This window comes from Armigeres subalbatus, chromosome 1 (genome assembly GCF_024139115.2).
Source record: "Armigeres subalbatus isolate Guangzhou_Male chromosome 1, GZ_Asu_2, whole genome shotgun sequence".
In the NCBI taxonomy this organism is placed as follows: domain Eukaryota; kingdom Metazoa; phylum Arthropoda; class Insecta; order Diptera; family Culicidae; genus Armigeres; species Armigeres subalbatus.
The window spans coordinates 204589296-204615981 of NC_085139.1; the positions used below are offsets into that span (position 1 = coordinate 204589296).

General features: G+C 45.0%; 2 protein-coding genes across 6 annotated transcripts in view; one reads left to right on the forward strand and one right to left on the reverse strand.

Annotated features, from left to right (window-relative positions):
- Positions 1-26686, reverse strand: part of LOC134205695 (lachesin-like) — a 678152-nt gene that overhangs the window by 135583 nt on the left and 515883 nt on the right. The window lies entirely within an intron of this gene.
- On the forward strand, positions 17915-20050 carry LOC134210096 (scoloptoxin SSD14-like). Its single transcript, XM_062686118.1, has 4 exons — positions 17915-18113; positions 18174-18950; positions 19012-19437; positions 19495-20050. The coding sequence occupies exons 1-4, from the start codon at positions 18109-18111 to the stop codon at positions 20000-20002; spliced, it is 1716 nt and encodes a 571-aa protein (XP_062542102.1). The 5' UTR covers positions 17915-18108; the 3' UTR covers positions 20003-20050.

The following is a 26686-nucleotide window of genomic DNA, read 5'->3' on the forward strand; positions in this document are numbered from 1 at the left end:
TACAAAACAATTAATACAAAAAGCTAGACGAAAGGAGAAGGGGGGTACTTCATTCCTAGCTCGTTTTGATTTTACGAATGCTTCAAATATTTAGATTAAGTATTTTCTTGTTCCATTTCCAATATTATTACATAATTAATACTAAGAAGGGCAGGGTTGGTTCGCTCTGAGGAGAAATCAAAGTGTAAGTGTAAAAACTTCTCTTTCTCAATTCGTTTTCCAAGTGAATTGTGCAGGAATACACTTTCTCTTTATATGGAGGGGCGTGTGTCATATCCACTCTTTATCACACAAACGCACAAGTGTAAAGAAAACAGAAAAATGTCAATTGTAAACAGTCAATAAGGCATACATTAAGGCTGAGTCCTAAATCTTCAATGGAAATTAACGTTTTATGCGCCTGAACATAGACCTTTTTTATATACAACAGCAAAACACACGCGACTGAAAAAGTTCTCACTCTTTACCGATCATGTTTCTCCCGGCTTGAAATACACCCAAGTGTAAGCGCTCGCAAGTGTGAATCGATACACTTCTCTTTATAGGTAAGAGCTCCACACATTTCAAGGCAAAAAGTGAGAAATGACCAACTCTGACTAAGGGTCAGCATTCGTACTTTTTGCTTTGATGAGATGAAATCGATCGATCGAGGAGAATTATTTTTTGTAGTTTGTGGTGAAAAACATATTTCACTCATACCTCTTTTCTCTAGAACAAACCTGGAAGATAAACGAAAATCATGCTTACTTTATGAAAAATCGTATAATTATTTTAATGCCGAGTTTCTTTTTAGAATTAGCTAATTCTAGTGGGTATAGCTGTACATGTATCATTTTTACTGGAAACGAAATCCCCATTGTGATATACAGCAGAAATTGAAATGTGCATATCTTTCGATTTAGTTATCATAAATCACTTTTCCGTAAATCCTATACTAGATCGTTGCAAATAGTAACTGTTTATGAGAAATTATCAAAATTTGAAAAAAGTGTATGTATAACTTTTTCCTGACTGTAACGTGATTCGAATCTAGGCCACCACCAAAAATGGCGATGGGATGCGGTCACTGACATACTTTGGACTCCGCAAGACGCTTCGATCGAATAGAGTTCTCGCTTAACTTTTCAAAAGGACCTAAGTAACATATTTTCATGAATTCATTTGAATAGCGCAATCAATAGAAAAACATGAAAGCTTTTGATTGCAGTACTCAAATTAATTCATGAAAACAATGTTACTTAGGTCCTTTTGAAAAGTTAAGCGAGAGTTCGCCGCCGTACCAAAATGACAATGTACATAACGCTCATTAGACCCGTAGTCCTCTACGGACACAAGACCTGGACGATGCTCGTGGAGGACCAAAGCGCACTTGGAGTTTTCGAAAGGAAATGGCTGCGTACCATCTATGGTGGGGTGCAGATGGCGGACGGTACGTGGAGGAGGCGAATGAACCACGAGTTGCATGAGCTGCTGGGAGAACCATCCATCGTTCAAACTGCGAAAATCGGACGACTTCGGTGGGCCGGGCACGTAGCCAGAATGTCGGACAGAAACCCGGTGAAAATGGTTCTTGACTACTATCCGACGGGCACAAGAAGGCGAGGTGCGCAGCGGGTAAGGTGGATCGATCAGGTGGAAGATGACTTGCGGACCCTCCGTAGACTGCGTGGTTGGCGACGTGTAGCCATGGACCGAGCCGAATGGACTTAGTCTGAATAAATAAATAATAATCCATTGGATACGATAGCACCTTAATCTCCTCCAAGAGACACAAAACAAAATTGTAAAAATCCATTTCACTTGATTTGCCACGTCCTTTGCACCAGTTGTCGCACTGGTGATCAAATTATAACAAATCTCATATGAAAACAAATCCATTCTCATAATAAAAAACAAAATAAGGAATATTGCCACAACTGATGCATGCGCCCTTATTATGGTTTGAGCGATTTTTAAGATAATTATTATTTTTTGTGGTTTTCACTACTGTTCTAAGCAGTCGGTATGGAAAGCTTCTATTTAACATACCTGCACCGTTCATATGCCATTTATTTATTTGTTTTTAAAATTAGTTGTTCTCACCGTAGTTCAAATTTGAATTTTTTTTAGTGTGTGAAGTGAGAAGTGAGAAGTGAACTGTGAGAAATGAGATGTTGGAAGTGAGTGAACAGTGGTGAGAAATGAGTACCAAGAAATGGAATGTGAGTACTGAGTAATGAGATGTGAGCAGTGACAAGTGAGAAGCGCAGAATGAGATATTTTATGTTAGAAACGAGAATCAAGTGGTGAGGTGGAAGTTGGAAACATGATGAGGTGAGGTGAAAGTAGTGACACATAATAATTAAAATGTGGGAGCATGGCGCTAAGTGAGTGGTGAGCTATGACAAAAGGAGGGAAGAATAGAAGGAGGAAGAAGATCAGGTGGAAAAGGAAAGAAATAAAAAGGAAAAAATTAAGAAGTAAGACGGAAAGAAAATAAAAGGTCAGAATCAGGAAGAATAAAGAAGGAACGCAGGACCGGATTTAGCCGGAAGGGGGCCCCGGGGCCGACGGTATGTGGGGGTCCCAAAATGCACTGAAAAGGTTGGTTTTGGTGCATAAGAATTGTGGGGGCCCGGGGCCACGGCCCCCCCCCCGCCCCCCCATAAATCCGGCCCTGAAGGAACGTAATAAGAAAAAAAGGAAACATTTAACTTTTCACTTCACACTCCATACTTCACGCCTCCCGCTTCTCACTTCTCACTATTAACAGTTCTAACTTTTTTCTTCCCACTATTTATTTATCACTTTTCATTTCTAATGAGTGGTGAGAAGTGACTAGTGAGAAATGAGAAGTGAATAGTGAGAAATGAGATGTGCGAAGAGAGAAGTGAGAAGTGAAAGGTAAGAAAACCGAAATGAGTGAAGTGATAAGTGAGAAGTGACAAATGTCTGATATCTAACTTCGCACTTTTCACTTTACATATTTCTCACTTCTCACTCCTTAAGTTAATACCTACTACTCACAAGTTGTTTCTTGACACATCGCAATTCTCACTACTCACTTCTTATAAACCACATTTCACTCCTTGCAAACAAAGAATAAATTGAAAAGAAAAAAAAACGGATTTTGATTGCATTTGGATTGGTTTTTGATTGGATTTGGATTGGATTTGGATTGGTTTTGGATTGGATTTGGATAGGATTTTGATTGGATTTTGATTGGATTTGGATTGGATTTGGATTGGATTTCGATTGGATTTTGATTGGATTTGGATTGGATTTGATTGATTTAGATTGGACTTTGATAGGATTTGGATTGGATTTGGATTGGACTTGGATTGATTTGGATTGGTTTGGATTGGTTGGATTGGTTTTGATTGGATTTGATTGGTTTGATTGGTTTGATTGGATTTGGATTGATTTGGATTGGATTTGGATTGGTTTGGATTGGTTTGATTGATTTGGATTGATTTGGATTGGTTTGGATTGGATTTGGATTGGTTTGGATTGGTTTGGATTGGTTTGGATTGGTTTGGATTGGTTTGGATTGGTTTGGATTGATTTGGATTGGTTTGGATTGGATTTGATTGGTTTGGATTGGATTTGGATTGGTTTGGATTGGTTTGATTGGTTTGGATTGGTTTGGATTGGTTTGGATTGGTTTGGATTGGTTTGGATTGGTTTGGATTGGTTTGGTTGGTTTGGATTGGTTTGGATTGGTTTGGATTGGTTTGGTTGGTTTGGATTGGTTTGGTTGGTTTGGATTGGTTTGGTTGGTTTGGTTTGATTGGTTGGTTTGGATTTGGTTTGGTTGGTTTGGTTGGTTTGGATTGGTTTGGATTGGTTTGGTTGGTTTGGATTGGTTTGATTGGTTTGGATTGGTTTGGATTGGTTTGGATTGGTTTGGATTGGTTTGGATTGGTTTGGTTGGTTTGGATTGGTTTGGTTCGATTTGGTTCGGTTTGGATTGGTTTGGTTGGTTTGGATTGGTTTGATTGGTTTGGATTGGTTTGGATTGGTTTGGATTGGTTTGGATTTGGATTGGTTTGGATTGGTTTGGTTGGTTTGGATTGGTTTGGATTGGATTTGGTTGGTTTGGTTGGTTTGGATTGGTTTGGTTGGATTTGGATTGGATTTGGATTGGTTTGGATTGGTTTGGTTGGTTTGGATTGGTTTGGATTGGATTTGGTTGGTTTGGATTGGTTTGGATTGGTTTGGATTGGTTTGGATTGGTTTGGATTGGTTTGGATTGGTTTGGATTGGTTTGGTTGGTTTGGATTGGTTTGGATTGGTTTGGATTGGTTGGATTGGATTTGGTTGGTTTGGTTGGTTTGATTGGTTTGGATTGGTTTGGATTGGTTTGGTTGGTTTGGATTGGTTTGGATTGGTTTGGATTGGTTTGGATTGGTTTGGATTGGTTTGGTTGGTTTGGGATTGGTTTGGATTGGTTTTGATTGGTTTGGATTGGTTTGGTTTGGATTGGTTTGGATTGGATTTGGTTGGTTTGGATTGGTTTGGATTGGTTTGGATTGGATTTGGATTGGATTTGGATTGGTTTGGATTGGTTTGGATTGGATTGGATTGGTTTGGATTGGTTTGGATTGGTTTGATTGGTTTGTATTGGTTTTGATTGGTTTGGATTGGATTTGGGTTTGGATTGGTTGGATTGGTTTGATTGGTTTGGTTTGGTTGGATTTGGATTGGTTGGATTGGTTTGGATTGGTTTGGATTGGTTTGGATTGGATTTGGATTGGTTTGGATTGGTTTGGATTGGTTTGGTTGGTTTGGTTGGTTGCATTGGTTTGGATTGGTTTGGTTGGTTGGATTGGTTGGTTTGGTTGGTTTGGATTGGTTTGGTTGGTTTGGATTGGTTTGGTTGGTTTGGATTGGTTTGGTTGGTTTGGATTGGTTTGGATTGGTTTGGTTGGTTTGGATTGGTTTGGTTGGTTTGGTTGGTTTGGTTGGTTTGGATTGGTTTGGTTGGTTTGGATTGGTTTGGATTGGTTTGGATTGGTTTGGATTGGTTTGGTTGGTTTGGTTGGTTTGGATTGGTTTGGGATTGGTTTGGATTGGTTTGGATTGGTTTGGGTTGGTTTGGATTGGTTTGGTTGGTTTGGATTGGTTTTGATTGGATTTGGATTGGTTTGATTGGTTTGGTTTGGTTTGGATTGGTTTGGATTGGATTTGGATTGGTTTGGATTGGATTTGGATTGGTTTGGATTGGTTTGGATTGGTTTTGGATTGGTTTGGATTGGTTTGGATTGGTTTGGATTGGTTTGGATTGGATTTGGATTGGTTTGGTTGGATTTTGATTGGTTTGGATTGGTTTGGTTGGTTTGGATTGGTTGTGATCGGTTTTGGATTGGTTTGGATTGGATTTGGTTTGGTTTGGATTGGTTTGGATTGGTTTGGATTGGTTTGGATTGGTTTGGATTGGTTTGGTTGGTTTGGATTGGTTGGATTGGTTTGGTTGGTTTGGTTGGTTTGGATTGGTTTGGTTGGTTTGGTTGGTTTGGTTGGTTTGGATTGGTTTGGATTGGTTTGGTTGGTTTGGATTGGATTTGGATTGGTTTGGATTGGTTTGGATTGGTTTGGTTGGTTTGGATTGGTTTGGATTGGATTTGGATTGGTTTGGTTGGATTTGGATTGGTTTGGATTGGTTTGGTTGGTTTGGATTGGTTGGATTGGTTTGGATTGGTTTGGATTGGTTTGGATTGGTTTGGATTGGTTGGATTGGTTTGGGTTGGTTTGGTTGGTTTGGTTGGTTTGGTTTGGTTTGGATTGGATTTGGATTGGTTTGGATTGGATGGATTGGATTTGGTTGGATTTGGTTGGTTTGGATTGGTTTGGATTGGTTTGGGTTGGTTGGATTTGGGTTTGGTTGGTTTGGGTTGGTTTGGATTGGTTTGGATTGGTTTGGATTGGTTTGGATTGGTTTGGATTGGTTTGGTTGGTTTGGTTGGTTTGGATTGGTTTGGTTGGTTTGGATTGGTTTGGATTGGTTTGGTTGGTTTGGATTGGTTTGGATTGGTTTGGATTGGTTTGGTTGGTTTGGATTGGTTTGGATTGGATTGATTTGATTTGGATTGGATTTGGATTGGATTTGGATTGGATTTGGATTGGATTTGGATTGGATTTGGATTGGATTTGGATTGGATTTTGATTGGATTTGGGTTTTGATTGGATTTGAATTGGATTTGGATTGGATTTGAATTGAATTTGGATTGGATTGTGATCGGTTTTGGATTGGATTTGGATTGGAAATGGATTTGGATTGGATTTGGTTTGGATTTGGATTGGATTTGGATTGTATTTAGATTGGATTTGGATTGGATTTGGACTCGATTAGGATTGGATTTGAGAGGATGGAGGAAGCCTACATCAGACTGAAAAGCGAAGCTAAACAGATTGGACTAGTCATCAACACGTCGAAGACGAAGTACATGATAGGAAGAGGCTCAAGAGAGGACAACGTAAGCCACCCACCGCGAGTTTGCATCGGTGGTGACGAAATCGAGGTGGTAGAAGAATTTGTGTTCTTGACCTCATTGGTGACTGCCGAAAATGATACCAGCAGAGAAATTCGGTGACGCATAGTGGCTTGAAATCGTACGTACTTTGCACTCCGCAAGACGCTCCGACGAATAGAGTTCACCGCCGTACCAAACTGACAATATACAAAACCCTCATTAGACCGGTAGTCCTCTACGGACACGAGACCTGGACGATGCTCGTGGAGGACCAACGCGCACTTGGAGTTTTCGAAAGGAAAGTGTTGTGTACCATCTATGGTAGGGTGCAGATGGCGAACGGTACGTGGAGGAAGCGAATGAACCACGAGTTGCATGAGCTGCTGGGAGAGCTGGAAAATGGTTCTCGACAACGATCCGACGGGCACAAGAAGGTGAGGTGCGCAGCGGGCATGGTGGATCGATCAGGTTGAAGATAACTTGCGGACCCTTCGTAGACTGCGTGGATGGCGACGTGTAGCCATGGACCGAGCCGAATGGAGAAGACTCTTATACACCGCCCAGGCCACTTCGGCCTTAGTCTTAATAAATAAAATAAATAATAAATGGCTCGGAAGCCTTACATAAAATGGCTCGGAAGCCTCCTTTCAAGAGGCTCGGAAGCCTCCTTTCAAGAGGCTCGGAAGCCTCCTTTCAAGAGGCTCGGAAGCCTCCTTTCAAGAGGCTCGGAAGCCTCCTTTCAAGAGGCTCGGAAGCCTCCTTTCAAGAAGGCTCAGAAGCCTCCTTTCAAGAGGCTCGGAAGCCTCCTTTCAAGAGGCTCGGAAGCCTCCTTTCAAGAGGCTCAGAAGCCTCCCTTTACGAGGCTCGGAAGCCTCCTTTCCAGAGGCTCCGCAGCCTCCTTTCAAGAGGCTCGGAAGCCTCCTTTCAAGAGGCTCGGAAGCATCCCTTTCAAGAGGCTCAGAAGCCTCCTTTCAAGAAGGCTCAGAGCCTCCTTTCAAGAAGGCTCAGAAGCCTCCTTTCAAGAGGCTCAAGCCTCCTTTCAAGAGGCCTCGAAGCCTCCTTTCAAGAGCTCAGAAGCCTCCTTTCAAGAGGCTCAGAAGCCTCCTTTCAAGAGGCTCAGAAGCCTCCTTTCAAGAGGCTCAGAAGCCTCCTTTCAAGAGGCTCAAGCCTCCTTTCAAGAGCTCAGAAGCCTCCTTTCAAGAGGCTCAGAAGCCTCCTTTCAAAAGGCTCAGAAGCCTCCTTTCAAGAGGCTCAAGCCTCCTTTCAAGAAGGCTCAGAAGCCTCCTTTCAAGAGAGCTCAGAAGCCTCCTTTCAAGAGGCTCAAGACTCCTTTCAAGAGGCTCGGAAGCCTCCTTTCAAGAGGCTCGGAAGCCTCCTTTCAAGAGGCTCGGAAGCCTCCTTCAAGAGGCTCGGAAGCCTCCTTTCAAGAGGCTCGAAATCCTCCTTTCAAGAGGCTCGAAATCCTCCTTTCAAGAGGCTCGGAAGCTTTCAATAGTCAAAAAATTTCTGTAGGAAGCTCGATGTCTTCTTCTTCTTCTTCTTTTTCAACAATGTAGGCTCTCCCTCGACAGACTTTCGTAAAGATAACCTTCAAATTTATTACCAAAATGCAGGCGGCATAAATTCCAATGTCCTGGATTACCACCTGGCCAATGTTATGACGTGATCGTGTTAACGGAAACCTGGCTCTATAGTCACACACTCTAATCAAGTATTCGATTCCGGTTACGAGGTACACCGCTGCGATCGTAGTTCACGAAACAGCAGAAAGTCTTCCGGTGGTGGTGTTTTAATCGCAGTAAGATGTGGTTTGAAGACTAGAGTCATCGAAAATTCTGAATGGGAACGCTTGGAGCAGATCTGGGTGACCATCGTCCTGCAAGATTGCCTCCTTCATATTTGCGCTGTTTACATTATCCTGACAGAACTAGAGATATGGTTTACATCGATACTCATTGCCACTTCGATACTCATTGCCTCAAGCGACGAAGTTATTGTTCTAGGAGATTTCAATTTACCCGGTGTCTCATGGAAACCATCTCACAATGGGTTTCATTATCCCGACGGCGAACATTCCACATTCCATTCCGGGGCATTGAAGTTAATCGACAGCTACAGCGCGGCGACGCTAGTTCAAGTTAATCACGTCGTAAACGAAAATTTACGCAGTTTGGACCTATGTTTTGTGAGTGCCAGAGACGTCGCTCCATGCATCAACATGACCCCTGCTCCTTTGGTCAAAATCGTCCCGCATCATCCACCTTTAGTTGTCTCTTTTCCGGAGAACTTGGAAAACGACTTCGACGATTTTCCTGTTCCCGTAGCGTACGACTACCGGAAAGCTGACCACGAAAGTATCGTTGAAGTATGGACTGGAGTTCGATATTCTCCAACGAAATCGAGAATGCTGCTCTTACTTTTTCGCACGTCTTGGCCTACGTAATCGAAAGGCACGTTCCTGAAAAGATCAACAATAGATATTCTCATCCCTCCTGGCAAACAAAGGAGCTTAGAAAATGAAATCCACCAAAAGAGCTGCTCTTAGGAAATACACGAAACATCGTACACTTCTACTTAAATCCTACTATGTGATATTGAACTACGATTATAAGCGACTCAGTCGTTTATGCTACTCGCAATACCTAAGAAACGTGCAATCGAAGCTTAAAACCCATCCGAAGACTTTTTGGAATTTTGTGAACAAACAACGGAAAGAATCTGGTCTTCCTTCGACAATGACGTTACACGGTGAGACCGCTTCAACTCCATTTGTCATTTGTCGTCTTTTTTCGTTGAAGTTCTCGGACGTTTTCATCGATGAGCAGCTGTCCGACGCCGAAGTTACTCTCGCAGCGAATAACGTCCCACTGTTCGGCCAAGCACTGAGCAATATCGACATCGACGCCGAAATGATCTCGACTGCAGCTTCACGGCTCAAGCTTTCATTTAACCCGGGCCCGATGGTGTCCCCTCTGCATTCCTGAAGAAACACATTTCTAGTTTGCTAACACCTCTGCTTGCTCTGTTTAGGCTATCTATCTCCAATGGTCACTTTCCTTCATGCTGGAAGACTGCTAACATGTTTCCTGTTCACAAAAAGGGAAATAGACGAGACGTGGATAACTATAGAGGAATAACGTCTCTGAGCTCCATTTCTAAGCTGTTCGAACTTGTAATCATGGAACCTCTGCTTTCTCACTGCAAACATTATTTGTCCGAAGACCAACATGGGTTTACGATCGGCCGCTCCACAACTTTTAACTTGTTGTGCCTCACTTCATATATTACGGAATGCATGAATGACAGGGCGCAAACGGACGTAATTTATACCGACTTATCCGCCGCCTTCGACAAGCTGAACCACTCTATCGCTATAGCAAAACTCCAAGGGCTTGGAATATGTGGTTCTTTCTTAGAATGGCTCCGTACATACATGACTGGACGCCGGCTGTCGGTCTCCGTCGGGGAATGCACATCTGAAGATTTCCTGGCTTCATCGGGAATATCGCAAGGAAGCCACCTAGGACCGCTGATTTTCTTATTATACTTCAATGACGTGAACTTCATAATTAAATGTCCAAGGTTTTCATATGCTGACGATTTGAAGATGTTCCTCCGGATCAACTCGATAAACGATTGTCGCTTCTTGCAGAATCAACTACTATTATTTTCTGGCTGGTGTTCCATCAACCGAATGGTGGTCAACCCGATAAAATGCTCTGTGATTACGTTCTCCCGAAAAAAAAGAACCAATTAATTTCGATTATAAACTACTTGACTCCACGATCGAGCGGAGGACTCAGGTGAAAGATTTGGGGGTTATCCTTGACTCCCAACTCACGTACAAGCTGCACATAGCATATGTCGTGGACAAGGCTTCCAGAGCGTTAGTATTTATCTTTCGCTCTACAAAGGACTTTTCCGATATTTATTGTCTGAAGTCCTTGTACTCCTCGCTGGTACGTTCTATATTGGAATACGGCTCCGCAGTTTGGAACCCGAACTATAACAACGGTTCCGACAGAATCGAATCGGTGCAACGCCGATTTTTACGTTTCGCACTACGTAAACTTCCATGGAGGGATCCACAACGCCTTCCAAGCTATGAATCGCGATGTCAGTTGATAAATTTGGAACCGCTTAGACACCGTAGGGAGACAACTCGAGCTCTTCTAATTGCTGACATCTTGCAAGGCCGAATTGACTGTAGCTCTATCCTGAATCTACGAATCAGCGCAATGCTAAGAATGCCTTTCAGCCGAACTAACTACAGCATGCATGGTGTTGCGGGTTGCAGAGAAACTGCAATCTTTTTTTTTTACATTTCAATTGCCTCTGGCAGTTAGAATTTTTCCTCTGGTTGAATTGAACCATGTAGGAATTACAATGTTTTCAATTTAAACTAATCTTAACCTATTTTATACTAAGGGTACAAGGAGTTAATCGTTGCAATAGAAGATTGCAAAGATTTTTGTCTAAAATTGGAAATTATTTTGTTGGACATTTGTTGCAATGTCTCAATATTAGAAATTCTATGAAGTTCATTGGTACTATACCACGAAGGCAACTTCAGAATCATTTTCAGAATTTTATTTTGAATCCTCTGAAGTGCCGTCTTTCTGGTATTGCAGCAACTAGTCCATATTGGCATAGCATACAACATGGCTGGTCTAAAAATTTGTTTGTAAATCAAAAGTTTGTTCATAAGACAAAGTTTTGATTTTCTGTTTATAAGTCCACTTAATATATTTGTTACATTTGGCTTGAAGGCCTTCAATGTGATTTTTAAAAGTTAATTTTTGATCTAGCAGAAGTCATAAATATTTAGCTTCGCTAGACCAATTAATTGGAACCCCATTCATGGTGACAATATGTCTGCTAAAAGGTTTCAAATAAAAAGCTCTCGGCTTATGTGGGAAAATTATAAGCTGAGTTTTGGAAGCATTCGGGGAAATTTTCCATTTTAGCAAGTAAGTGGAGAAAATATCCAAACTTTTTTGCAATCTACTACAAATGACACGAAGGCTACGCCCTTTGGCTGAGAGACCTGTGTCATCTGCAAACAAAGATTTTTGACACCCTGGTGGTAAATCAGGTAAGTCAGAAGTAAAAATGTTATACAAAATGGGCCCCAGTATGCTGCCTTGGGGAACACCAGCTCTTACAGGTAATCTATCAGATTTAGAATTCTGATGCAGTGAGCGATCTGATAAATAATTTTGGATCAGTTTAATAATGTACAGAGGAAAATTAAAATTCATCAATTTTACAATCAAACCTTCATGCCAAACACTGTCAAATATCGAATATCCTCCAGATTTGTTAGGCCGAATTAAGTTCGTAACTCTTAATAACTGATGAGTGGTTGAATGCCCATGGCGAAAACCAAATTGCTCATCAGCAAAAATAGAATTGTCATTAACATGAACCATCATTCATTTCAAATAATCTTTTCAAACAGAAAGCAAACTGAGTGGGCGATAACTAGAAGCCTCAGCTGGATTTTTGTCCGGCTTCAATATTGGAACAACTTTGGCGTTTTTCATTTTATGTATCTGGCCTACCTATGCCAATTGAAAACATTTGTTAAATAAATTAACCAAAAAGGATAAAGAGCTCTCAAGATTTTTTTTTATAAGTATGTAGAAAATACCATCATCACCAGGGGCTTTCATATTTTTAAATTTTCTAGTAATAGATCTCACTTCATCCAAATGAGTTCCCAACGAAGGGTCAAAAACATTCTCTTGATTGAGAATGTTTTCGAAGCTTCGTGTAACCTGATCCTCAATTGGACTAGTGAGACCTAGACTAAAATTATGGGCACTCTCGAACTGCTGAGCAAGTTTTAAGCCTTTTCGCCATTTGTTAATAACATTTTATTAACTCTTTAAGCGCTGGAATTGGCTTTTGAGGGTTTTTTAAGAATTTTCGTTAATTTCCTGAAAGGTTTCGAACTGGGATCCAACTTCGAGACATTATTCTCAAAGTTGGTATTTCTCAGAATAGCGAAACGTTTTTAATTTCAATTTGCAAATCTCGCCAAATAACTTTAAACGCGGGATCGCGAGTTCTTTGGCTTTGGGTTCGCCTCACATTTTTAAGACGGATCAGTAGCTGAAGATCGTCGTCAATAATAATGGAGTTGAATTTAATTTCACATTTAGGAATTGCAATGCCTCTGGCTTCGACAATTAAATTTGTCAAAGATACGAGAGCATTATCAATATCACTTTTGGTATCGAGAGGAATATCAACATCAAAATTCCTATCGATATACGTTTTATATAAATCCCAATCAGCTCTATGATAATTAAAAGTAGAGCTGATTGGATTATAAATGGCTTCTTGTGAGATTTCAAACGTCACAGGAAGGTGATCAGAGTCAAAGTCAGCATGAGTTACCAATTGGCCACACAGCTGACTTGAATCCGTTAAAACTAAATCAATTGTAGAAGGATTTCGACTGGAAGAAAAACAAGTAGGGCCATTGGGATATCGAATAGTATAATATCCCGCAGAATAATCTTCAAATAAAATTTTGCCGTTGGAATTGCTTTGAGCATTATTCCATGAACGGTGTTTGGCATTGAAGTCACCAATTACGAAGAATTTTGATTTGTTGCGAGTCAGAATTTGAAGATCAGCTTTCAACAAATTCTTTCGCTGCCCATTGCATTGAAAAGGCAAATAGGCTGCAATGAAGGAAAATTGACCAAAATTTGTTTCAACAGAAACTCCCAAGGTTTCAAAAACTTTAGTTTCAAACGAAGAAAATAATTTATGTTTGATACGTCTATTAATGACAATGGCGACCCCACCACAGGCGCTGTCAAGACGATCATTTCTGTATATAAAATAATTTGGATCTCTTTTAATGGAGAGTCCGGGCTTTAAATAAGTTTCTGTTATAATGGCAATATGCACATTATGAACTGTTAGGAAGTTGAATAATTCATCTTCCTTACCCTTTAAAGAGCGGGCATTCCAATTTAGAACTTTCACACAATTATTTAGATCTATTAAAACGGAGTCCGATAACAATTTTTTGTGTGTACTTTATATCAACCTGAACAGCTTCTGGTATGGTATTTGCTTTGAACATTGCATCAATCATGTGATGCAATTGTTCAGTTAAAAAATCAAAATCGGAAGCAGTCATGCTACCTGAATCGGCAACATGACCATTATTTTTCGTTGGGACATGGGTATAAACCTCATTTTGAGAAGAGAAATTTTGTCTACCAGCAGCGATGTTTGCATACGTAGGTACATTCGAAAAATTGGAATTTACTGAAGTGCTTGCTACCCGTTGACGAGCGGCAAAACTTGTTTTGTGAATTGTGGTGGGTATGAATTGCTCGACCGGTAACTGGTTTTCGAAGTTTGAGCGTTTGAAAAATTTCTACCCGTCGAATCTGGGATCCGATTGGAATTTCCCGTCATCAATTTTGCACGGAATTCAAAACTTTTTGCGTGAAGGGCATTCCCAGAAATTGGATTTATGATTGCCCCACAATTAGCACATTTAAATTTATTGGAATCTTCTCTCACAGGACATGCGTCCTTGGCGTGAGAGGTTCCACCACAAATCATGCATTTAGCATCCATGTGACAATGTTTGGTTCCATGACCCCACTTTTGGCACTTACGGCACTGGGTGGGGTTTTGGAAATTTCCCCAGGCCTGCGGAAATGTTCCCATGTAACACGGACATGAGACATAATACAGGCCTTTTCCAGACTTTTTCATATTATTTAGTTCACTTTTGTTAAAATGAACTAAATAAAATTCTTGAGAAATGCCCCTCTGGGAAGTACCAGAATGGGATTTCTTTTTCATCTTAATTACTTGGACTGGTGAAAATCCAAGTAATTGAGAAATTTCAATTTTAATCTCATCCAGTGATTTATCATCACTGGGGAGACCTTTCAAGACGACTTTGAATCGCTCAGTTTTGTCGTCGTATGTGAAGAATTTATGGCGCTTCTCAGTTAAATACTGAAGAAGACGTTTGCGATCGTCAAAGGATCCCGGCAAACGCGGCAGTCACCTTTCCTAGCAATCTGAAATGAAACCTTGATCCCCTGAAGGTTACTCAAAATCTCATTCCGGAAGCCAGAAAACTCGGCAACAGATACCACAATTGGCGGAATCCTTTGCTTTTTCGCATGAATCGAATCACCTGGGCTAGAGGTAGATTCGATTTGCTCAATTTCATCATTAATCAAATCGAACTGATTGCTCAGTTCGATTGGAGAAGAATTATTTCCGATATTAGAGTTAGAAGAAATATCTGAATTCTCCAGCTTCCTTCTATTTTTCCGCGCTTTGGCAGGACGGTCTTGAAACCTTGTTTCTTTGAAGGAAGTGGAGAATTCAGAGACTCCCCCTTCCTCTTGTTTTTGTTAATGCTCATGGCTGAGCGTGGAGACGTGACCTTCTAAGAGGTTTTTTCCCAGAACGGTGTCCCTGCAGGATTACCACCGCTTGTCGGAATTTTACTTCCGCAAACGGGTCCAACGTAAAACGAAGGCACGGGTCCTTGCAAAGATCGTAACGGGATCAGTGGGTACAAATAGCGCTAAGAAGCACCGTTGAAATTAAAATAGCTTCGGGTAGTATTAAAAACTTCCTTCCGCAAAGAGAGAAAGAACCGCACAGCACGAAAGCACGATGCGGTCTGAGAAACTGCAATCGTGTCTCAGCTTTGTTTGATATGTTTTTGTAAAATGTTTTACTTTTAGTTTTGTTTTATATTCGCCCAAATATTTTTTTTATCACACCATCATTGGGACAAATTAGTCTGTTGATGTAGCAACAATAAATAAAAAATGGCTCTACATTCCAACTTGAACATATCCTGCTTTTCAACTTAGTATTCTATTAGCATATCCTTAGTTATTAATTGAAAGCTATTCTATGCCCGCCATTGCATGAGTATGTATTAGGGTGGTCTAACCGGTAGTACCGAAACCGGTAATACCGGTATTACCGGCCAATTTTGGGTACCGAAAATACCGGTATTAGAGACAGAAAAAAACCGGTATTTTCGGTATTTCAAATTTTGCTGTCAGTATAGAAAATCTCGAATAATTTTCACCTACATGTATCAGTTCAACTGCATGTAATCGCATATCATATCTAAATCCATCATTAGTTGAGTGAATTTGATGAACTTCTCTTAGCCATCTGTCAAACTGCGAATGACTTTTTTCTTCAATATACATTTTTGACATCGTCGACCATTTTCCGCAATGTATGAAATTATGAAAAATGTACACATGTGAAAACGATTGTCTGCAAAAATATGTCCCTTTTTCAATTTGGAAAATAATTTGAATTAGTGGCTGATGCCAATGCACGCTGGTATAACACGTTAACTATGCTCAAACGGATCCATGAGTTTATGCTTTAATACAAATTTACCTTCAGTGATGAGTGTTTGACGGTTGGTGAAATAATTTAATCCCTCGAACCTGTTCAAGCTGCTGTGAGTTCTGTGCTCTATATGAAGCCGACGTGGCGCTGCAATACATTTTGGAACAGTTATCAAATCAAGCCACAGAAATTTTCACCACTTATTCGATGCTTTTAAGGAATGAATCCAAAAGAAACGATCCAAATACGCCGATCTGTTTTGCTTTTTTGGATAATTCTGCCGTGAAGCAATTCATCAAAAACGATTTTGGCATTTTCTTCGAGGCATCCAGAGCTACTTTGATTAATCAAGCGGATGCGATCGTTGAAACTGTGACAACGACCTTACTTGACGATCGGAACGAAGAATATGCCTCTATGGATAATTTTTCTCGTTTATCGGTTAAAGGACAACCTGTGAAGGGACTGTAGCAGAGCAAAACACATGCGTTGCTGGTGGCAAATACGTTGATTTCATTATCCTTGCATGCAATCCGTAAGGAATTCCCCTACTATGAATCTGAAGGGATTAAGGGCAAGCATTTGACACTGATTTTTGACGGTCTTGGAACCATTCGTCCAATTCCGGTTGAATCAGAGAGAGCATTCTCAATAGTTGGAAACATTGCCAACAAAATCCAATGCGGATTAGGAGACGAGTCGCTCGATATTTAATGTCTACATTTAATTTCTATTTAATAAGTTTCGCTTAGCCCAGCTCAACATGCAATGATTTTAAAATCTGAAGTTTGTCAACAAATATTGTTTTTCATCCAAAAATCCAAATCAAAAGTTTTTCTTTTAATACGTGAAATTTTAACAAAAACCGGTATTCTACCGGTATTACCGGTATTGACTCCACCAAATACCGAATACCGGTATTTGTGAAAAATGGCCAATACCGACCACCCTAGTATGTATCTTTTGTGGCAAGTACAATGGATACACTATGCTCAGAGTGTCTAGAATGTTTCCAACTCGAGAACATCCTTGACTGGACCGAGAATCGAACTCGCCATCTCCGGATTGGCTATCCTACGCCTTTGCTCGCCAGGCTACTGGAGCTACTGGAACCTAATTTGAATTGGGAAGCTTCAAAGAAAATAAAAATTTCAGAAAAGTTCATGGAGGTCCATATATTTCGTTAGTTTCCAGGTCCATTTTTCATATATCGTAAGATTTACAGCAAAAAAAAACATGGGGGGTACCTCAATTAATGCAAAAGTTCGAAGGGTTACCTCTCAAGAAAAAAGTTGATAACCGCTGTTTTATATCAATCAAGTTCATATCATGTTTTGCTATTTTGTTCATGGCTTCTGCCCGGAAAGATAAGAAGATTGCTTTTACCATGTTTTCTTTATTGTCAATTTAATATTTTCTTATGGAAAATTTAAAATCTTTCCAAGGGGATTTTATTTTAGTCGCCATGCTTATAAACTTCGGGCGTTAATGGGTTGAGCGCAAAAACGCCGCTCATGCTGGGGATCAATGCCCTGGCGTACGCTGCTTGCATCCAATGGTGGATGGGAAACAAGCCACTTTACTTTCAGTTCACTGGCGCTGTTTCATTCGCCTTGCACTTGACCGATGCGATGTAGGCGACGATGCAGTCAGAACCGGTAAAGTCAAGCATAAGTCGCGCCTCCGGCGATGTTACCACCACATGCAACGATTCACGACCGTAGTTTGTCCCTATCGGGTCTGGTTTCAAACGTTGTAACCCCGCATGCACACGGTCAAGCATGTTTGTCAAACATTGTCTCCGCCCCCAGTAAATTAGACCAGTGGATGGAACATTTGACCGTGTACAAAACTGTTTGCCGAACCAAGTTGATGAGGTTGGTTAGTCAAACGACTCTACACCCTCTACACACGGTTAAATGTTGCATCAGCGTGCTTGATTTACTGGGGCGAGGTCAACGTTTGTCACACATGCTCGACTAAATGTATATGGGATAACCCGAAAATTGATAAAAATGAATGGGATTATGTCACGCAATGCCATGTGCGTTGTGTATTCACCACTATATCGGCGTCACGACTCGCGATTACACGCAGCGCAGATGCCAAGCAATCGTCACCTGGGGCGGTTGTTTGCGTCTCTGCTTCTGGTCAGTCAATGTTTACACTGTCATTTAGTGTACGAATTCAGATTCCAAAGTGCAAACAGTGGAAGATAGTGATCCCGTTATCTGTATGAAGGAGATTGTCTACTTCCATTGTCATTCGGGAAAAAATGGTGTAAGTCGTAAGGATCGTTATTTTAATTAAGTTAATTAATTATCTGTTTGCTGTTTTCAGCCCCAGCCGTACAGTGCTCGCTATATTAGTTTGCGTAGGAGCGGTGGTGATCACTTGGCTTTATGTAAACGATGAGAAGCGAGAACACTCGGCGAAACCTCATCGGCAGTTTGGAGCCGTTGCCTCCAATGCCTACGAATGTGCCTCGGTGGGTGCGAACATTCTACGGCAAGGCGGATCGGTAGCAGATGTGGCCATAGCGATGATGCTGTGTGAAGAAGTGGCTTGCCCGGAGAGTGCCGGTATTGGAGGTGGATTTCTACTGACTTACTACCACCGTGACTCGGGCAAGGTTGAAGTCTTCGATGCACGAGAGATCGCTGCACACGCGGCTTCGCAAGACATGTTCGTAGATCACAAGAATGGAACGGCGCATGGCGGCTTGGCTATTGCGACTCCCGGAGCACTGAAAGGTTACTGGGTACTGCATCAACGGTATGGAAAGCTACCCTGGAGGTTGTTAGTGGAGCCTTCGATTGAGCTCTGCTACAGTGGGCACACAGTTGATCCGTATATGGCACAAGCCTTGCAGGAAAGGCGTGATAAAATTCTTAACACACCATCGCTGCGAGAGATTTTTGTCGATCCAGAGACCGGAGATGTGTGGAAATTAGGCGACCGCTTCAGAAGACCCCATTTCGCTGAAACTCTTAAAATTGTAGCAGATGAAGGGGCTGATTCATTGTATTCCCCTAAAGGGTCTCTTCTACCGAAAGTGATATCAGATCTAAAAGAATTTGGAAGTATTATTACAGAGAACGACTTTTATGATTATGAGTAATTATTCAACAAGAATTTTGTGTGGAATAGCAAATACTAAATGATCTTCTGATTGCAGACCCCGTTGGCTTTCGCCAGTGTCTACAAAGCTAAATGATGAAACCACTGTCTACAGTGCAGCACTCCCAGGAGGGGGGACTATACTCGTACATATGCTAAACGTACTTAATGGATTCGAAGATCTTCACCCGAATGACCCAATTACTTGGCAGCGTGTTGTGGAGACTTTTAAACACGCATACGGAGTTCGTACCAGATTGGGTGATCCTCCATTCGTTGCTGGCATCGATAAAATCATACAGAATCTGACCAGCAAACACTACGCTGACTACATAAGAGATAAAATTAAAGATGATCAGACATACACAAGTTACGACTTCTACGGTGCAGATTTTACAACGCCGGAAGATCGTGGGACGGCTCACGTTTCAATTCTTGGACCGAATGGAGATGCCATAGGTGTTACCAGCACCATCAACGATTTGTAAGTCATTCCGTTTCTCTTTTCCGTTCCGACATAAAACAAGTCCAATTTTTCCAGCTTCGGTGCCCATTTGCGATCCCCTCAAACAGGAATCATCTTCAACGGAGAGATGGATGACTTCTCGACGCCCGGTGTCATCAACATTTTCGGTGTACCAGCATCACCGGCGAACTACATTGCACCCGGCAAGCGACCACTATCGTCCATGTCGCCAACAATAGTGATTGATCGGAAAGGGGACGTCCGGCTGATTGCGGGAGGCGCCGGTGGGACACGAATCACAACGGCCACTCTCCAGGTGGTCCTCAGGAAAATAATCTTCGGACAAAGTCTGGAGGAGGCGATGGGGGGCTTTAGGGTGCACCACCAACTGGCACCGATGCTGGTGGAATACGAAGGATCAGTGGATCCACGGGTAATTGACGGCCTCATAGCTCGAGGCCATAAGATGAAGAAAGTTAAACGAGTGGGGACAATGACGGCAATAGCCAAGGAAGATGACGATCGAGTGACAGCAGCGTTTGACCCCAGAAGACCGGGAAGTGCGGAGGTTGTTGAGTTTTAGGTGGATGTGAAATACAAATTACGACAACGTGGCAGAAAACCCTAGTAACATTTTGGTTTTATACTGGTTTTATAACACTCTTGTAGAGTAAATTATGGTCTTCAAGAGCGTTATAAACCTTAAAATGTTACTTGGGAATGGTTTTATTTTCATAAATGGATACAAAGCCTACGGTTGAAATTGATTCTGTCATATCAAATCCAACCAAGTCAAATTCAGTTCAGATTAAATCCAAACGATTTTTTAAAACATCTAAATAATAATGTTTAAAAGAAATCCAAATCCGAGCTGTGCCAAAATGAAATTCAATCCCAATTTTATTCAACCCTAACACAAAACCAATTCAAACGCAGAAAAAATTCAACAAAAATGTCCAATTCAAATCCAAATCCAATCGAAATCCAATCCAAATCCAATCCAAATCCAATCCAAATCCAATCCAAATCCAATCCAAATCCAATCCAAATCCAATCCAAATCCAATCCAAATCCAATCCAAATCTAATCCAAATCCAATCCAAATCCAATCCAAATCCAAACCAAATCCAGACCAAATGGTCAGGCCAGATCCAGTCAGATCGGTCAGATCAGTCAGATCCAGTCAGATCAGTCAGGTCAGTCCAGATCCAGTCCAGGTCAGTCAGGTCAAGTCCAGGTCGGTCCAGAATTCAGTCCAGGTCCAGTCCAGGTCAGTCCAGATCAGTCCAGATCCAGTCCAGGTCAGTCCAGGTCCAGTCCAGATCCAGTCAGGTCAGTCAGTCAGGTCAGTCAGGTCAGTCCAGGTCGGTCCAGTCGATCCAGGTCAGTCCAGATCCAGTCCAGATCCAGTCCAGATCAGTCCAGATCCAGTCCAGGTCAGTCCCAGAATCGATCCAGATCGGTCCAGATCCAGTCCAGTCCAAGTCAGGTCAGATCCAGTCCAGTCAGGTCAGTCCAGGTCCAGTCCAGGTCAGTCAGGTCAGTCCAGATCCAGTCAGATCCAGTCCAGTCCAGTCAGGTCAGTCCAGATCCAGTCCAGATCAGTCAGGTCAGTCAGATCCAGTCCAGGTCCAGTCAGATCCAGTCCAGTCAGTCCAGGTCCAGTCCAGATCAGTCCAGGTCAGTCCAGATCCAGTCCAGATCCAGTCAGGTCAGTCCAGATCCAGTCCAGATCGGTCCAGGTCGGTCCAGGTCAGTCAGGTCGGTCCAGATCCAGTCAGGTCAGTCCAGGTCAGTCCAGGTCAGTCCAGGTCAGTCCAGGTCAGTCCAGATCCAGTCAGGTCAGTCCAGGTCAGTCCAGGTCAGTCCAGATCCAGTCAGGTCCAGTCAGGTCAGTCCAGATCAGTCCAGGTCAGTCCAGGTCGGTCCAGGTCAGTCAGGTCAGTCCAGATCCAGTCAGATCCAGTCAGTCCAGGTCAGGTCGGTGGAGTCAGTCCAGGTCAGTCCAGGTCCAGTCAGTCCAGTCGGTTCAGTCCACGTCGGTTCAGGTCCAGTTTCAGGTCAGTCAGATCCAGGTCAGTCCAGTCAGGTTCAGTCAGGTTCAGTCCAGGTTCAGTCCAGTCCAGATCCAGTCAGGTCAGTCCAGATCCAGTCAGGTTCAGTCAGGTTCAGTCAGGTTCAGTCCAGGTCCAGATCCAGTCCAGGTCAGTCCGGCTCCAGTCCAGGTCAGTTCAGGTGCGGTCCAGATCCAGTCCAGGTGCAGTCCAGGTCAGTCTGGAGTCTGGTCAGATCCAGTCCAGGTCAGGCCAGGTCCAGTCCGGATCAGTCAGTCGGTCAGATCCAGTCAGGTCGGTCAGATCCAGTCCAGATCCAGTCCAGGTCGATCCAGATCAGTCAGGTCAGTCCAGGTCCAGTCCAGATCCAGTCCAGATCCAGTCGATCCGGTCCAGATCCAGTCCCAGGTCGGTCCAGATCCAGTCAGGTCGAGTCCAGATCAGTCCAGGTCAGTCCAGATCAGTCCAGGTCAGTCCAGGTCAGATCCAGGTCAGTCCAGATCGGTCAGATCCAGTCAAGGTCAGTCCAGGTCGGTCCAGGTCGAGTCCAGGTCAGTCCAGATCAGTCAGTCCAGGTCAGTCCAGATCCAGTCCAGGTCAGTCCAGATCCAGTCAGTCAGGTCGGTCAAGGTCAGTCAGGTCCGGTCAGGTCAGTCCAGGTCAGTCCAGGTCAGTCAGATCCAGTCCAGATCCAGTCCAGATCAGTCAGGATCAGTCAGTCCAGGTCAGTCCAGGTCAGTCCAGGTCGGTCAATCAAGTCCAGTCAAGTCAGTCAATCAGGTCAGTCCAAGTCAGTCAGATCCAGTCCAGATCCGGTCAGTCGGTCCAGGTCAGTCAGGTCAGTCCAGGTCAGTCCAGGTCAGTCCAGTCCAGGTCAGTCAGGTCAGTCCAGATCCAGTCAGGTCAGTCAGGTCGGTCCAAGTCAGTCAGATCAGTCCAGGTCCAGTCCATCCAGTCCAGGTCAGTCAGGTCAGTCCAGATCCAGTCAGGTCCAGTCCAGGTCGGTCAGATCCAGTCCAGATCCGGTCAGGTCAGGTCAGTCCAGTCGAGTCCAGATCCAGTCAGATCCAGTCCAGGTCGAGTCAGATCCAGTCCAGGTCAGTCCAGGTCGGTCAGGTCAGATCCAGTCCAGTCAGTCCAGGTCAGTCCAGGTCAGTCAGTCAGATCCAGTCCAGGTCAGTCCAGGTCAGTCCAGGTCAGTCAGGTCGGTCCAGATCCAGTCAGGTCAGTCCAGGTCAGTCCAGGTCCAGTCCAGGTCAGTCCAGGTCAGTCCAGGTCCAGGTCAGATCCAGTCAGGTCGGTCCAGGTCCAGTCAGGTCAGTCCAGGTCAGTCCAGATCAGTCCAGGTCAGTCAGGTCAGTCCAGGTCAGTCCAGGTCCAGTCCAGTCAGTCAGGTCGGTCAGGTCAGTCAGTCCCAGGTCAGTCCAGTCCAGTCAGGTCAGTCCAGGTCAGAGTCCAGTCGGTCAGGTCAGTCAGTCCAGGTCAGTCCAGTCAGTCAGATCAGTCCAGGTCCAGTCCAGGTCAGTCAGAGTCGGTCAAATTCAGTCAGTCAGGTCGGTCAGGTCAGTCCAGGTCCAGTCCAGGTCGGTCAGTCCAGGTCCGGTCCAGGTCGGTCAGGTCGGTCCAGGTCGGTCCAGGTCAGTCAGGTCCAGTCCAGGTCGGTCCAGGTCGGTCAGAGTCGGTCAGGTCAGTCCAGTCGGTCAGGTCCGAGTCAGGTCAGTCAGGTCAGTCAAGATCCAGTCCAGATCCAGTCAGGTCAGTCCAGGTCAGTCCAGGTCAGTCAGATCCAGTCCAGGTCCAGTCAGGTCAGTCAAGGTCAGTCAGGTCAGTCCAGTCAGTCCAGGTCAGTCCAGATCCAGTCCAGGTCAGTCCAGGTCAGTCCAGATCCAGTCCAGATCCAGTCCAAGATCCAGTCCAGGTCAGTCCAGGTCCAGTCAGATCCAGTCCAGGTCCAGTCCAGATCCAGTCCAGGTCAGTCGATCGGTCGATCAGTCAGTCCCAGGTCGGTCAGATTTCCAGTCAAGATTGTCAGTCCAGGTCAGTCCAGGTCAGTCCAGATCCAGTCCAGGTCAGTCCAGATCAGATCGGTCAGGATCCAGTCCAGGTCAGTCCAGGTCAGTCAGGTCAGTCCAGTCAGTCCAGTCCAGTCCAGTCCAGTCAGGTCAGTCAGGTCCAGTCGGTCCAGGTCGGTCCAGGTCCAGTCCAGTCCAGGTCGGTCCAGGTCAGTCCAGGTCAGTCCAGTCAGTCAGATCAGTCAGGTCAGTCAGTCAGATCCAGTCCAGGTCCAGTCCAGTCAGATCCAGTCCAGATTCCAGTCCAGTCAGTCCAGTCAGTCCCGGATCCAGTCAGTCAGATCCAGTCCAGGTCGATCCAGTCCAGGTCAGTCAGGTCAGTCAGATCCAGTCCAGATCAGTCCAGATCAGTCCAGATCCAGTCCAGATCAGTCCAGATCCAGTCCAGGTCAGTCCAGTCAGATTGAGTCAGGTCAGTCAGGTCCGGTCCAGGTCAGATCCAGGTCAGTCCAGATCCAGTCCAGGTCAGTCCAGATCCAGTCCAGATCCAGTCCAGGTCAGTCCAGGTCAGTCCAAGTCAGTCCAGATCCAGTCCAGATCCAGTCAGATCCAGTCCAGTCAGTCCAGATCCAGTCCAGGTCAGTCCAGGTCAGTCCAAGTCAGTCCAGATCCAGTCCAGATCCAGTCCAGATCCAGTCCAGGTCAGTCCAGATCCAGTCAGTGTCAGGTCAGATCCAGATCCAGTCAGGTCAGGTCAGGTCCAGATCCAGTCAGGTCGATCCAGATCCAGTCCAGGTCAGTCCAGGTCGGTCCAGATCCAGTCCAGTCAGGTCCAGTCCAGGTCAGTCAGATCCAGTCCAGATCCAGTCCAGGTCGGTCCAGGTCAGTCCAGATCCAGTCCAGGTCGGTCCAGGTCAGTCCAGGTCAGTCAGTCGGTTAGTCAGTCCAGGTCGGTCAAGATCCAGTCCAGGTCAGTCCAGGTCAGTCCAGATCAGTCCAGGTCAGTCCAGGTCAGTCAGATCCAGTCCAGGTCAGTCCAGGTCAGTCAAGATCAGTCCAGTCCAGTCCAGATCAGTCCAGATCAGTCAGATCCAGTCCAGTCAGTCAGGTCGATCCAGATCCAGTCAGATCAGTCAGATCCAGTCCAGGTCAGTCCAGATCCAGTCAGGTCAGTCCAGGTCAGTCCAGGTCAGTCAGGTCCAGTCCAGGTCAGTCAGTCAGTCCAGTCAAGATCCAGTCAAGATCCAGATCCAGTCAGGTCAGATCAATCAGTCAGATCCAGGTCCAGTCAGATCAGTCCAGGTCAGTCAGGTCAGTCCAAGTCCAGTCCAGATCCAGTCCAGGTCAGTCCAGGTCAGTCAGGTCAGTCCAGTCAGTCAGATCAGTCCAGGTCAGGTCAGATCCAGTCCAGGTCAGTCCAGAGTCAGTCCAGGTCCAGTCAGGTCCAGTCCAGGTCAGTCCAGTCAGTCCAGTCCGATCCAGTCCAGTCAGTCAGGTCAGTCCAGTCCGTCAGTCCAGTCCAGTCCAGATCCAGTCAGTCAGATCAGTCCAGATCCAGTCCAGGTCAGTCAGGTCCAGTCCAGGTCAGTCCAGGTCGGTCAGTCAGGTCAGTCAGGTCAGTCCAGGTCCAGTCCAGATCAGTCCAGATCAGTCCAGATCGGTCAGATCCAGTCAGATCCAGTCCAGGTCCAGTCCAGGTCAGTCCAGATCCAGTCCAGGTCGAGTCCAGGTCGGTCCAGATCAGTCAAGATCCAGTCCAGGTCCAGGTCAGGTCAGTCAGGTCGATCCAGTCAGTCCAAGGTCAGTCCAGGTCCAGTCCAGGTCAGTCAGATCAGTCCAGTCCAGTCAGGTCAGTCCAGGTCGGTCCAGGTCAGGTCAGTCCAGGTCAGTCCAGGTCCAGTCAGGTCAGTCCAGGTCAGGTCCAGATCCAGTCCAGGTCAGTCAGGTCGTCAGTCCAGTCAGGTCGGTCAGTCCAGTCCAGGTCAGTCAGGTCGGTCCAGGTCGGTCAGGAGTCCAGTCCAGGTCAGGTCAGTCCAGATCAGTCCAGATCCAGTCCAGATCCAGTCCAGGTCAGTCCAGTCAGTCCAGGTCAGTCAGGTCAGTCCAGTCAGTCCAGGTCCAGTCAGGTCAGTCCCAGATCCGATTCCAGTCAGTCCAGGTCAGTCCAGATCCAGTCCAGGTCAGTCAGGTCAGTCCAGGTCAGTCCAGGTCAGTCAGATCAGTCAGGTCAGTCCAGGTCAGTCCAGATCAGTCCAGTCAGTCAGGATCAGTCAGATCAGTCCAGATCCAGTCAGTCGGTCAAGGTCAGTCCAGGTCGGTCCAGATCCAGTCCAGTCAGTCAGGTCCAGTCCAGGTCAGTCCAGTCAGTCCAGTCGGTCCAGGTCAGTCAGAGGTCGGTCCAGATCCAGTCCAAATCGGTCAGGTCAGTCCAGTCCAGTCCAGGTCAGTCCAGGTCAGTCCAGGTCAGTCCCAGATCAGGTCAGTCCAGGTCAGTCCAGGTCAGTCCAGTCAGTCCAGATCAGGTCCAGGTCAGTCCAGATCCAGTCCAGGTCAGTCCAGATCCAGTCAGGTCAGTCCAGATCCAGGTCAGTCCAGGTCCAGTCCAGATCCAGTCCAGATCCAGTCCAGATCCAGTCAAGGTCCAGTCAGGTCAGTCCAGGTCGGTCCAGTCAGTCAGGTCAGTCCAAGTCAGTCCAGTCGGTCCAGGTCGGTCCAGGTCAGTCCAGTCCCGGTCAGATCCAGTCCAGGTCGGTCCAGGTCCAGTCCAGGTCGGTCAGGTCAGTCAGATCCAGTCCAGATCCAGTCAGGTCAGTCAGGTCAGTCCAGATCCAGTCCAGTCCAGTCCAGGTCAGTCCAGATCCAGTCCAGATCCAGTCCAGGTCCAGTCCAGGTCAGTCCAGGTCCAGTCCAGGTCCAGTCAGATCCGGTCCAGGTCAGTCCAGGTCGGTCCAAGTCAGTCCAGTCCAGGTCAGTCCAGGTCAGTCCAGATCCAGTCCAGATCCAGTCCAGGTCGGTCCAGGTCAGTCAGGTCCAGTCCAGGTCCAGTCCAGGTCAGTCCAGGTCAGTCCAGGTCAGTCCAGATCCAGTCCAGGTCCAGTCCAGATCCAGTCCAGGTCGGTCCAGATCCAGTCCAGGTCAGTCCAGGTCAGTCCAGGTCCAGTCCAGATCCAGTCCAGGTCAGTCCAGGTCGGTCCAGGTCAG

Coding starts and splice junctions, on each gene's coding strand:
- LOC134210096 (XM_062686118.1), top strand. Junction 18,951..19,011: donor AACGACTTTTATGATTATGA/GTAATTATTCAA, acceptor TTCTGATTGCAG/ACCCCGTTGGCTTTCGCCAG. Junction 19,438..19,494: donor ACCAGCACCATCAACGATTT/GTAAGTCATTCC, acceptor CAATTTTTCCAG/CTTCGGTGCCCATTTGCGAT.